This window comes from Bombus affinis, chromosome 14, assembly GCF_024516045.1.
Source record: "Bombus affinis isolate iyBomAffi1 chromosome 14, iyBomAffi1.2, whole genome shotgun sequence".
Lineage (NCBI taxonomy): Eukaryota > Metazoa > Arthropoda > Insecta > Hymenoptera > Apidae > Bombus > Bombus affinis.
This window is the reverse complement of record NC_066357.1, coordinates 999486-1012452: the sequence shown is the minus strand read 5'-3', so window position 1 is coordinate 1012452 and position 12967 is coordinate 999486. Positions and strand designations below refer to the sequence as shown.

Here is a 12967-nt window from a genome sequence, read left to right as displayed (position 1 = left end):
TCCAGAGAATTAATAGCCACGCTGTGGGAAGATGTACTATATGAGAAGTATCGGTAACATAATTAGCATAACAGGTATTAATTTATCGAATAATTTGCTTTTCCCAAAAAATATCAGCAAATAGTGAATTTTGTTGCTTGTCGAAATATGTTTGAGAGGGAGAGCGTATTAATTTCTATTTTCCACGAAGTATACTTATAGAAATGTTGTTTCTCCTTTTCCTCTATTTTTGAACATCGCTCGAGTAATCGATTAGGAGTACAACAGTTTTTCGCAGACTACGACAGCCGAGTCGTACAGAACGAGGTAATTGGTCTTTGTTATTCACGCAAGATGAATCTTAGTGGGACAGGTATTTTAAATTTTAAACGATCTCATCGAAATAATCATCTTGCCGTTACGTAGGATGCACTTAATGGGACATTGATTCTTACTCTGTCTTTACAAGCACTTAAAAACGATCGCGACAGCTATAATTACCGATCAACGGATAAAGAATTGTAGTCTACGTAAGCGAACGGAAAACAGTAACCGCACAATTTGAAAATCGCGGATAATTTATACGTAAACACGTGTAATGGAGAATGTGTTATAAAACGTGCCTCGAAATCGCAATTACATTTTCGATTATTGAAATTCAAGGATTACAGACGATACGATCTCTACTGCACTTTATACGATTGACCAATTCGTCCAAGTTGCATAACCCTGTGGTGTACTCGATCTACAGTTTATGGATCTGATTGAGTAGAAATCGATTAAAATTCATGGAAATGGATAGCCTGGCCTTGGGGCCGGTGCAACGATTAATTTTCGCGTTTCAAAAGCAAGCTGCGTCGGATCAATCCTTTGTTTTGTGGGATCGAGGCACACTCGTGGCACAAATTTCGTTTAAATATCTACCGATTCGATCCAATGCAAAAAGTAATTTTGCTCTTAAAATACGCTTTTAATATGCTTTTAAATAACTAACCTTCTCCTCTGTGAAACGAACATAATAATTTATACTAAATAATAATATCATACTTAGTAGATCAAATCAGAGATATTCGATATAGAAATTAAGGAGTAATAAAATTAAGAATATTAGCTTCTCTTGCAAATAAAGAGGTTAATCTGACAAATTACTGAAACATCGATAGTTCTGATCACCTTTACGTTGAAAAAACGGTCAGTCGTACGTATGAAAGTATTAAGCAATCGATCGTAGCGTTCACAAGAAAAATCGCGGTATTTTCCGATAATAATGGAAACAATTGCCACGAACTATTTCGACCGCACTCGGTCAAGTGTTGGCGCACTCAATACCCCATTGTGGACCTGTCAAGGTCTCTATCAGGCAACGAGCAAATAACAGCGGTCGCCTATCGTGCAAAACCGATAACCTCTTTAGTCAAATGACACGCGTTTCCCACACCGGTGTCAAAGATCACCTTAAAACGCAGAACCACGGTAGTACACTCGTGACTCAATTCTACCGTGTAAAAGAGACTGGAAATTATTCGACACGGTTTGCGCGTGGAACCGCACGAATCCGCGATAACTCGCAAGATAATGGAGCTACCGAGAGTCCGATGTTAAATTAGGGAAAAAACGGAGAAGCATCGCTTGATCGAGATTTAAAAGGAAAATGAAGGATTCGAAGGATCTCTATGGTAACATAGCTGCGAAGATTCTTGACGTGGAAAGACTTCCAAGTTTAGTAAAATTTTGCAAAGTTCCTCTTTTCTTCTATGTCATACCGTAATTTGTTGTTTACGCTTTATTTGCGCATAAATTTTCTCATAGGAGTATGACGTGCATACGATCGGTGGGAGTAGGACAAGACGTTAAATACGCGGAATCGAGCAACCAGCATCCCGCGTTGTGAAATATCATCGGCTGGTGCAGGAAAGTGGCGATTTCGCTGACACCGGAAATTGTGAGACCGATATAAATTGCAACGGGGGCATACCGAAATATTTTTGCTCGTCCGGTCGATTCCCACGAGAGGCGTGGCCCGTTCTCGAAGGAACCGGAAGCGGACTGCACCGTGGCCTGCATCCAAATGACTTTTCAAAAAGTCGTTATATCATGCCGCTCGATGTCGACTACGAACACTTTTCACTTTCGTGAAATCGACCCTCTGCTTTCTTATGCTTCTCCGACGTTCACTTCGACGAAATGTCTCGTGTCTTTGTTTATTTAATACGCAGAATGACGTGTTTATCCATCAAGATGCAACAGCAACGAAGAATTTCTCTACTGTACTAAATTGATTTAACTAAATCAATTTAGAAAGCAGAAATGTTTTTAAACTACCTAATCGGTTTCGCGATATAAAAGATCGAGCGAACGACCGGAGCTATAAAGAAAATGAAATAATAGAAATACTAATAACAACCAAAATTTACAACCTGGTAAAATTACCTATATCAAGATTTCAATTTACATTTAAATTAAAATCCACTATATCTCGTTTTCCGTGTTAATTATACTTTCTTAACTCCATTGGTCAGTGGTGCAAGCATCTGAAACTCGAAGCTGGCAACGTGTAAACAAATTTTCAAAAGTCTATGGCCACTGGTTACCGCGCTTCGTCCACGAGAATCCTCGATACTCGGACACCCTGTTACGCAAGATTCGCGAATGTTCCTCGTCAAAATGTCTCATATCGACGATTCTCCGTAGAAACTTCACCGTCATAAAAGAACATATTCCCATGAGGGATTGAGTTCTCTTTACATAATGTGCTGTCGTATCGGAATAACCAGGATTACGCGCGACTCCAAGTATCGTTTGTCTCGAAATCGACGATCGGCAAAAGGAAACAGGAAAACAGGAAGAAAGAAGGCGACGCAATCACGATTGCGTAGAAATGTATATAAGATGTAAAAGAAGCTCGAATAACAAAGAAACTCTCTTCAAATCGCGTAACGAAGCTGGTTGACTGATTTTTCTTACGGTGCCATTTACAACGAAATATTTAAGCTGCAACTTTTCGCTAGTTTATGACCAACGTCGCGAGAAAGGAATGAATGATTTCATCGATCGATACCTCGTAACGAATTTCTTCGTTACACTACTTCCAGGTCATTGTATTTAAATGACCGTCTCACTGACACACCGCGTCTCGCAGGATTGTCTTTTTCGATTCATAATGATCGTTCTCGATCGGATATCGTGTCGACGACCTCTCAGCGACGTTCACTCGCGATCGATTCAATGCGAAGGATAATTTCTTCCGCGATTATATATCGTTCACAAATTTCAATGAAAGCGGTCAAAATTGTAATTGTATCTAGTCTCTGCGACTTCATTATATTCCTTTATTAATTCTCGAAATTAGAATTAAAGAAAAGATTCCGTAGGAATAAAACTATTTACCAGAAATGATACGAGCAGCAAAAGAAGATCATCGTTGTTTGAAAATCACTGTAGTGCTTAAAAATATAACCAAGGAAAATTTTTATAAATAAAAGTTCCTTAGTCTTGAAGCAGAATAATTAATTATGGAACCTGATTGGAATAGAACTATTACGAATCTGGAAGTCTCTGACAGAATACTTAACACGCGAAGTGTTCAAATGTTTAATGCGTTGAAAATGACATAAAGTTCCTACGATGACGAAGACGATGATTATACCAATGACCAGAAACCACAGTGTTCAGGTAGGAGTAGCTACTTAGCTGAGATCAACCATGCATTATCGTCGAAGGGAACGGGACTATTTCTCGAAACTATTACGGTCACGTCACGATCGATTTCGTTAAAATCACGAGCTCGATCAACGTGCAAATTAGCGCTGAAAAGGACAACTAGTTATAAGCGTCTATGATGGATTACGCGTCAAGCAAGTACGTAAAGGGAAAGAATTTCTGAACGCCATAAAACGCATCTTACGTAGCTACTGACATTCGATTTTGTCGACTCGCGAAGGTTTCTCTCCACTGTCCTGCAAGAGCAGAATTAATTTCACCTCGTAACTCATGCATATGGCTGAATGTTGTGACACACCCGCCGTAAATTACGAGCGTCGTTCGAACACGCTCGAACGTGTTTCAAACACGCCAAGTTGCCAAAGATAGGCTAATTAGTAGCGCGGGACGTTGGAAGAAAAGGCTCGTTACGCGTCTTTATTTTTCTCTCGTTCCAATTCTCCCCGTGAATTTTCCTCGCCGAAGGGTTTTTCATTGTTGCGCCGTTCCGCGCGTTGTCGCAATCGTTTCGTCGAGAAAGCGCCGCCGGTGATCTCGTTAAAGCCTAACGACGCACGAATTACGAGCTTCGCTCGCGGTAATTTCAATGGCCGATGCTTTCTGCCTGCGCGTTGCGTTGCGATCCTTCGTCCACGATTTTCCCGCGTTCCGCTCCACGAAAAACTGCAACCTTTGTCTCGTTCTGTTGTTACAGGAAAATTATGGAAAGAGGCTCGTCGGTACCGTGGCAAGAGACGCTTCGAGAAGCTATAGGGGACGACAAATTGGACGCGTCTGCACTCAGAGAGTACTTCAGGCCTCTCGAAGATTGGCTGAGAACGGAAAACCTGAGAACCGGGGACATCGTCGGCTGGTCTTACGGTAAGAAACTCACCTGTCGTTGCTCTGCGCTATATCCACGGTATAGATTGTTCGTAAGCGATACATTTGTTCTATCGTTAATTGATTATTTTAAGAGACAAATCGAACAACTTCGCTTTACATGAACCAACCTGATACCTAACATTTATCTTTGAAATCCCAATTTTTACTCACGGCCATTCACGTGACACGGCCAATCCACTACCACGATTCGAATTCCGTGAGATGCCTTCATTTTTCCTCGGCTACTACACCAACCAACCCTTTCACCAATTTATTTCGATCCACCATTTGCGCATCATAACCGTCATACTTCGCAGCGTCGAATCGTATAAACTAATTGCTGAACCTATTGGATAATCGAACGATTGGATTTCAACGCAGGAAATAGTTACGTGTTACGTAATAAAATCAGAAGTAGAGATAGATTAGACAGAGCCGACATTTGATAAACGAAACGAGGCTAAATTAATTTAGACGTTAATTAGCGAACCAAGCGATAAAAATAATTAATCAGAAGCAATATCGAATTACGCGCTTCAATTTTATTACATTTCAAGTCTGGATATTATCGATTAAATTCGTAAGCAATTATAGTTCAGGTAATCAGAGTTCCACTGTATTTGCTCCGTACGTGAATTTTATTCTTGCATCCTGGCCCAACGTGAACAGGTCAGAAGCAAGGAACCGATTCACGCGACGAAACACGATCGACACAGCGTACGCTAGCGCGCCTTTCATCGTAACTTGTTACAAATTATGCAATTTCCTACCGTAACAGATTGAAGGTTGCAGTTCCCACGTGCCAGTTACCATCGGGGAGTGCTACAAATATTCATCGTGTGACGACATTCGACTGAATTACGATCCAGCGCGCGGCGAAATTATTAGGATTGCCACGTTACATCTTTCCGAGCTGGAGCTCTTGTCAAATACACAAACGACGTTACGTAGCGCACGTATAATCGCTCCTATGCTCGAACATAGAGAAATAACAGGAAAAGGAAAGAAAAAGCTAACCGAGATACTTTCAATAATGGATGGTAATTAATTATCCGGATGATTATCTAACGAGGATCGCAACACGCTGACCGATGGTCGTTCTTCTGGCTGATCATTGCGACCATTAAACCGTGAAAGCATCTGAAACGCTATTTATTCCTCTGTCGTTTTCTTATTTTAATTGTTTCAACGTCCATAGTGTCGATGTACTATACAAAAATGTTTTACTTTCATACAGGACTGTATTAGATTTTTGCTGGAACGTCGTAAAGACGTCGTCCCTGAAATTTGCATACAGGAAACGTCACAATTGTTTTCACGTTAAACGTAAAGCAGACCACGAATCGTCACGTTCTCTCTCTCCGTGGGACTGGTGGATTGCGAAATCGGAGTAGAACGAGGAAAGAACGCGAGCATGGACCGTAAGAAAATGGCTTATGCCATTGGAAGAGAAAGAGATGTTGAATCGCGAGAGACGTTTCTACTCGATTCTACTCTCGTTTTCATTGCACGTTGCACATCGTAACCCGTCGATTTGCCTCGCGAACACGCGTGTAACACGATTTCTTAGGCCATTAAGATCGAAGCTGTGAAATAGCGCGTAAAAATTGAGAAAACGTATGATCGAAAAATTTAAATATTGTAAATATCTCTTACCAAAGTAATAAGGAATATATTCTTGGAATAGATCGTTACAACGATTACGACATAATCATAAATGGCCACCACTATTACAACAACATTAACGAAGACTAAAAGGAAAGAATATAAATAATTTGAAAATTCGACGAACTATCAATCAGTCGAATACGCATTTCGCAGCCCGTTCACTCTTTCGACATATTCAGGAGATTTATATCTTGCAACCCAAAAATTAGTCCAACTATCTCAGTCACCAACTGACGTCGCAATTAACAAATCTATACACGAGCCATTCAGGAACCACGTTGATCAATTCCATACATCGTACGGTAGAAAAAGATTATGGCGTTTGATCAATTGTTCCATGTTAAATAATACAAGCCGAATAAAAAGAAGGAAGACGGTGGCAGGTTCGGCGACACACAGAAGGAAAAATGAGCCGCTTCTGAGAAGCGATCGCGATGGAAAGCGCAGATGTACGTGACTCGTGCGTTACGAGGAGAAAGAACGCCGGTTGTATAATTTCTCTGTCGATCGCCATAACGCCGTTACCGTTCCTCTTTCCTTCTTTTACTCTCTGCCTCTCGATTTCCTTTAAAAACGGGCGCCTGTAATCACCCTTTTGATACCGTACGCTGGTTTTACGACGTCTCAATGGAGAAAGCATTTCGTGTCGTGCTTTTTCGCTGGCCCCCTTCTTTTTCTCGATGATCATAATCGCGGTAATTGACTATTTAAACATAGGTAATGGAATATTAAATTTAGGATTTTTGCAAAAACAAACGAGTTATCGCGATATAAAGCTAGCCTAGCTAATTGGCTAAGTGGTCAAGCTGATATACAAGTTACGCGTCGATACGCGTAAAGAGAGATCGTAGCGTGATGATCGCGTAATTTCAAGTACCGATGACTTGCAGCTTGAAGAAAAAGGTGTTTTATGGCGACCGAGACACGTCACCGGTCGAAAGGGAAAACGATTCCTGTTCTAGTTCCTCGATCGACAAGATGGCCTTTTTGCTACTATTGATCTTGATTATGGAATTTTAGAACGGTACGTTTATAGAGCCCTGCAGCCGTAAACGATCTATCGATCTTTTTGAGACACGTTCTCCTTACGCTATACGAGCTTCACGATTCGTAAAGAAGCAAATGATATATCAGATCGCGATATATTTTTTTCTATCGTCTGCATATATATACACAGTCGTTAGATTTTGAAAGGTTCATGATATAATCAACTTTTGCGATTATTTCTTGCTGCCCAGAACAAAGAAACAATTGGTCGTACGGATAATTTTGATCGAATCAGATGATCTCGAAATTAAATTAACACATCGTTAGTACAAAGTTTTATTATTGCTTGAAAGACAATTTTCATTCGACAATTCAAATTATCGATCAAATTGTAGAATACTTTTTATATTATCGCGATAATGTGCAATGCTTATATCGAAAATTTAAAAATCGAACGGAGGTCGTTTTCGTTGCGAGTTCTCAATTCAAACAACTTCCATTGCTTCTATCTATCTCTTCCGATCCTTTTATTACCTTATTTCCCGATCCCTGCTATTTACACCAAATCACATGGACCAGTAATTTCTCCCACGAAACAGATAGCTATCACCGTAAAGTCATTCATCGACCGTAATAACAGTAACCGTATCGTAAATCGTATTGAAATAGTAATACCACTGTACATTTCACGATAGCCTAACCATGGATTACTACAATTGCAGACGGAGATTACTGCAAGCGCAGCATCGAGACTGCTGGTCTGCAGGTCTACGGAAGCGGATTCTACAACGAAGCCACAAGAACGCGTGTGACGACAATTTTATTAGCGATTCTCTTAACAGTTTCGATACTTCGTTAATAAAGCAGAAATTTAGTAGAACAGCGAGCCAGATGTTCAAGCATTTTTTAGGATATTTTTTAGCAGTGACGATCAATGCTTCTCGATCTGTCAAGCAATCAAAAACCAAACAAATGACCAAAATGTTTCTAGATGATTGTTTTCGTATAGTAGTATAAAGTATATTCTCGATCGAGAACGAGCGTTTTTTATATAAAATAAGATGCGTCGAATTGGAAACGTCACGTGTACCCAATAATTATTGTTATTGTTGTAAATATTCACTACTAATTTAACAGCGATCCGCAACATGGCAATGGTACGCGTCTGCAATTAAGCTCGCGTGCGAGCAGCACTCGTGTGAGCGCATAAATCGTTTCAGCATGTCGGGGGCCACTCTCGTGTCGCGTACCTTGAAACGTCTCGGCCCCGACGTTTAATAAAGACAAAGAGATTTACGTCCTCCATCGTTAAACGCTGCCAACGTGCTTTCCAGACAGACACGAGTCGTGCTTTTCTTCTCTAGAACTCCAGCTTAGTCGTAGACCCACCACGATAGTGGCCACGATCAATTCGTAAAATATCGTTTGAAATTTTATAAACTCGTAACGATACATTCTTGGCAATTTTTTACAATCTCTTAGAAAGTACGAACTTGCTTTTTCTTTTGTATTGGATATCTTTTTACATATTCACTGGAAACTTTAACAAAACGTCGGTCAATGAAATTATCGTTTAGTAGAAAATTTAGAAACGGACCCTTGGACTTTATTCAAAGATCATTTTGATATAGATAATTAAGATTCTACCATACTTTTCATTTTGGCTCTTTCGATGCATATTTTACGCTCCAGTTATCGGTAATTCTAATATTAACTCTACTATACCCAGTTGTAAATATATGTACCTACGTATATAAATCGTTCATAGTTCTGTAGATCGTGGAATATCGTGAGAAACAGAATTAACGAAAAAATAAGCTCGTTTCGTAATTGCCTTCGCGACACGGTTCGTAAGCCACGTCTCAGACAATTCCACAATCGCGTATCGTAATTGGAAGATATTTCGATCGCAAATGGGAACGAGCTCGGTCCGTAACGATCGTACGAATTATATCGTTCGCTCGGTATCTTTGCAATTTTCATGAGGAGAAAATCAATATTCCGTAGTATTATTGGTATATGCATTTTGTACCATTAAATGTCGGCCGTGCCGTTAGAGCGAATTATTTTTACCATAATATATTCTCGTAGGAGAAAATGGAACGTGTAAACACGGAAATCGAAATGAACGAAGATTGAAATAAATTTTTAGCGCCAAGTATTTCCAGGTCTGTAGCGATAATTAGGCTGCAGATTTTATATCTTTATGGGTGATTTAAACACGCAAAAATCTTTAATAGATGATTTGAACACGTATAAACGATTATTGATATGCATTAATAAATAGAAATTAATTAATTAATTAATTAATAGCAGTCTAGTAACGGTAATAGTAATAATGTGATAATGGCAATGCTGCGTTTGAAATTTAAGATTTCAAACCACAAAGAAGATACTTTTTTTATTGTTCACCAGTCCACAAAGGGAGCCTGTTGTCCGCAACCCATTATTCCCGATTTTCGTGGCTCTCACAGGAGTAGAAACGAGCCTCGACCATCGAATAAAAACCGTTTGACGGCGAAGAACCGAAATTAGTTTCTCGGGTTACGTAATTAAAGGATCGCATGTCCATTCGTTGTATCGCGGATAATCGCGTTATTGCGAAACCCATAAAAATTGTAATTCCATGGGGCACGTCTTTGTTTAACGAATCCCTTTGTTTCAGTTTCCGAGTAGATCCCAATATCGCTATTGTACACACTTGTATATTCACTAATCTACCTTGACAATCTTTTCATTTCTTTCATCTATGATTTCGAGTCTTCGATTAAATATTGCAACATAAATCGTGTATAATTTTAGTCAAGAATGTTAGGCTCTAACAGGTAATCCAATGATTTGTGAAATTTAACAAAGATACTGTTCTCTTCCTGGATCTTTCCTTGATACGTGCAGGACCGACAGCTTTCACGAGAACCGCAATAGGAGACGTTATTGTTCTTACGGGGACAGCTGCTCAGACATAATTACACAAAGGTGGTTTGTCCAGAAACTGGTTCACCCACTTGCGTAACACGAAGATGCGGAAACCGAGTTCGAAAGAGCCGACGCTCGATTGCGGCATCAAACGTGCCCCGATGCTTTTATTCCACTCGTCTTGAACGTGTCTAGATCTTATCTACACCTTTCGATGCGTCTCGAATGTTACTATGATCGATACCGTCTTAACGTTCAAGTATCATTATACTTACGGTAGGTGATGACGTTTCGATTAATCTGTCCTGTGACGATGGCTAACTGTTGTTATTACACCTGACGAGAAAGCGAAATCGAAATGGAAACGATATTTCCTCACACTTTTCTATAAATTATTTCTATAAATTATTTACGATCGGGCGATTCGCAGAAATTCGTTAGATTTCTCCTCTAACTTGCTTATACGCAATAGAGAAAATCACATAAAATAATCACCCTAAAAGAAAAATAGTAAATCAAAAATTTACGATTCTCGTTCCATTCGAACTGCAAATATTTATGCAAATTTGTATTTATACGAACATAATAGAATAGGTAGAACATTGTATAATCCATATAAATTTTGCAACAACGTGACACTAATTCTGTGGAATTTTTATATTGAATCTTTGATTAGCGGCGATCGACCGACCAACCATCGTATCTTCATATCATTATAAATCGCCAGTGTAAATTTACTTGGATCGACGATGATCAGAAGCGAATTTATCCAGACCGTTCAAACCCTGGAGCGTTTCTCAGCGCCGGTAGACTTCGAGATAAAAAAGGAAAAGAAAACTTGGGACAGAGAATGAGATACGAGAGGAGAAGTCACGCCCCGGTCGTCAATCTCGATTCAAGCACGGATTTCGTGGCCTCGGGCCATGACACATAGGGTTAAGAGGTCGTTTTTCTCCGATCGAGCCGCAGGACAGCCAGTGATCCGAGAACCGATCCGATCGGCCGCCCCTTTCGCTTTCGACTTCATCCGTTGCTTGTGTGTCAAGCATGTTTTCTGGCCAAAAACTGGTCCGTCCGGTTGCATAATCTGAAGACCGGGAAGTCTTATCTTTCCGCGAAACGTCTGCACAATGACTCGGCGAATACCTCTCGTCCACTTTCACCGTCGCGTCGTCCACGCACGCACGACCTCCAATACACACACCTTTGAAATTCGTTCGAGAAAACACCGTGAAAATTCCACAACCTCGATTCGTTGACAGGAACATACGTTTACGGTATGGTTTTTTTGTGATGTAAGGAGGATTACGGCGGAAGGTCGTAGTCGAAGAAGCTCGAAGAATGGATAATCCAGATGGAGACATCTTTTTCAAGGTCATTGATTTTCAGGTTTCAAGGACACGATTCGCTTAGTAGCTTGTTACTTATGTAATGGCACTTTTTACATAAGATTTTCGTATATGCGATTCAATGCACTTTCTCAGAGATTAATTAACCTTATTGTTCTAGTTTTATGAATAGACTAGAAAATTAAAATTTATATATTAATAATTTAATAAGTCTAAAATTAAAATTTAATAATTTAATAATTCTTGAAATGGAACCATTACAGTTTCTTGTGAAATAATTTATACGTCAAAAAATACTTTCTAGATGGTTTTCTCCAAATGCTAAATTTGTTTCCAGCAAGTTCCAAATCAGAACTTGCATACCTATGTGATTGTTCATAATGATGAAGAAAAAAATTCTGGATATTTTAAAAATCGAACATGTTATACATTATTTATAGCAAATGTATTCTTTAATACAATCGATGATTAGCCGTGAAACGAAATTTAGTATCAATACTATTTAGAATAATTTAGCAGAAAACTTTGTATCATGTTTATCATGAGATCGCAGAACGAATGGCGCCAAAGAAAATGAGACGGGTGGTCAACGATACTCGAGACTAATATCTGGTTAGATCGTAATGAGCGTAATTACTATTAAGGGAGAACAATGCCTCTCTTGCGCAATTCAGAAGGTGAAACGGAGCACAATGTCACTAGCTTGTGCAACTATCTTAAACCTGCAATCCACTGCTCTTTATTCGATTAATTTCCGTCAATCTTCTGAATGAAGCACTCGGTGTGTTTAGAACAAGAAATCATTGCTATTCAATTTGCTTCAGACTAATGAATTCCATTCGAAAGTAGCAAAGAACCAGATATCCATCGGATTGGATCTCATGAATGAGAGCACCATGAACTTACGTAAGATGGTAGATTGAAGATCGTTTTTCTACGACTATAGAAAATTTCAAAAAAGAGAAACAAACGTATTGCGTAATTAAAACCATAGGCTATAACGTGCAACTTTCATCGGTGTTTTTTTAGGCGCACGTTACTTATTATTGAACAAAACGTTTGATAATACAAATTTTCTAAGAAACATTGAAAAATAAAAAATATTATGAGTGATTGTATCTTTTTAACGCTTAAACAGATATCTCAAGTGTTTAAATAAATAGTACTTTATTAAATTAATGGCAATTAATGGTACAATCTTATTGGATGACTTAATATTTTCGCTTTTTCATTCACGGTTCAATTGGCACATATAATGACGATTCCATTTTACAATAATATATATAATATTTTTCATCATATAGCACTCCATGTGGAATCTACATTCCATTCTTTCGCACTAAAAAAATCATGTTTTATTTTTTACACAGACTTTTTCAATAATATTTTCTACTTTTAGCAAATTGCCTTGTATTAATTGATCGTAGCTTGTTGCGGGTTAAAAAAGCGAGGGCATGTACTATATGGAAGGGGAAAAAAGGAAA

General features: G+C 39.0%; 1 protein-coding gene across 6 annotated transcripts in view; it reads left to right on the top strand.

Moving 5' to 3' along the window:
• The window catches only part of LOC126924262 (angiotensin-converting enzyme), a 56523-nt gene extending 45747 nt beyond the window's left edge, over positions 1 to 10776 (top strand). For 4 of the 6 annotated variants that reach the window (XM_050738550.1, XM_050738551.1, XM_050738547.1 and 1 more), the window contains exons 12-13: positions 4394 to 4560; positions 7941 to 10776. In XM_050738550.1, coding sequence (XP_050594507.1) covers positions 4394 to 4560; positions 7941 to 8077 — 304 coding nt within the window. In that variant the 3' untranslated portion in view covers positions 8078 to 10776. Of the gene's footprint in view, positions 1 to 4393; positions 4561 to 5341; positions 5362 to 7121; positions 7256 to 7940 lie in introns of those variants that run through there. The other 2 variants (XR_007713471.1, XM_050738548.1) reach the window with 2 other exon arrangements.
• The last annotated feature ends 2191 nt before the right edge of the window (positions 10777 to 12967 follow it).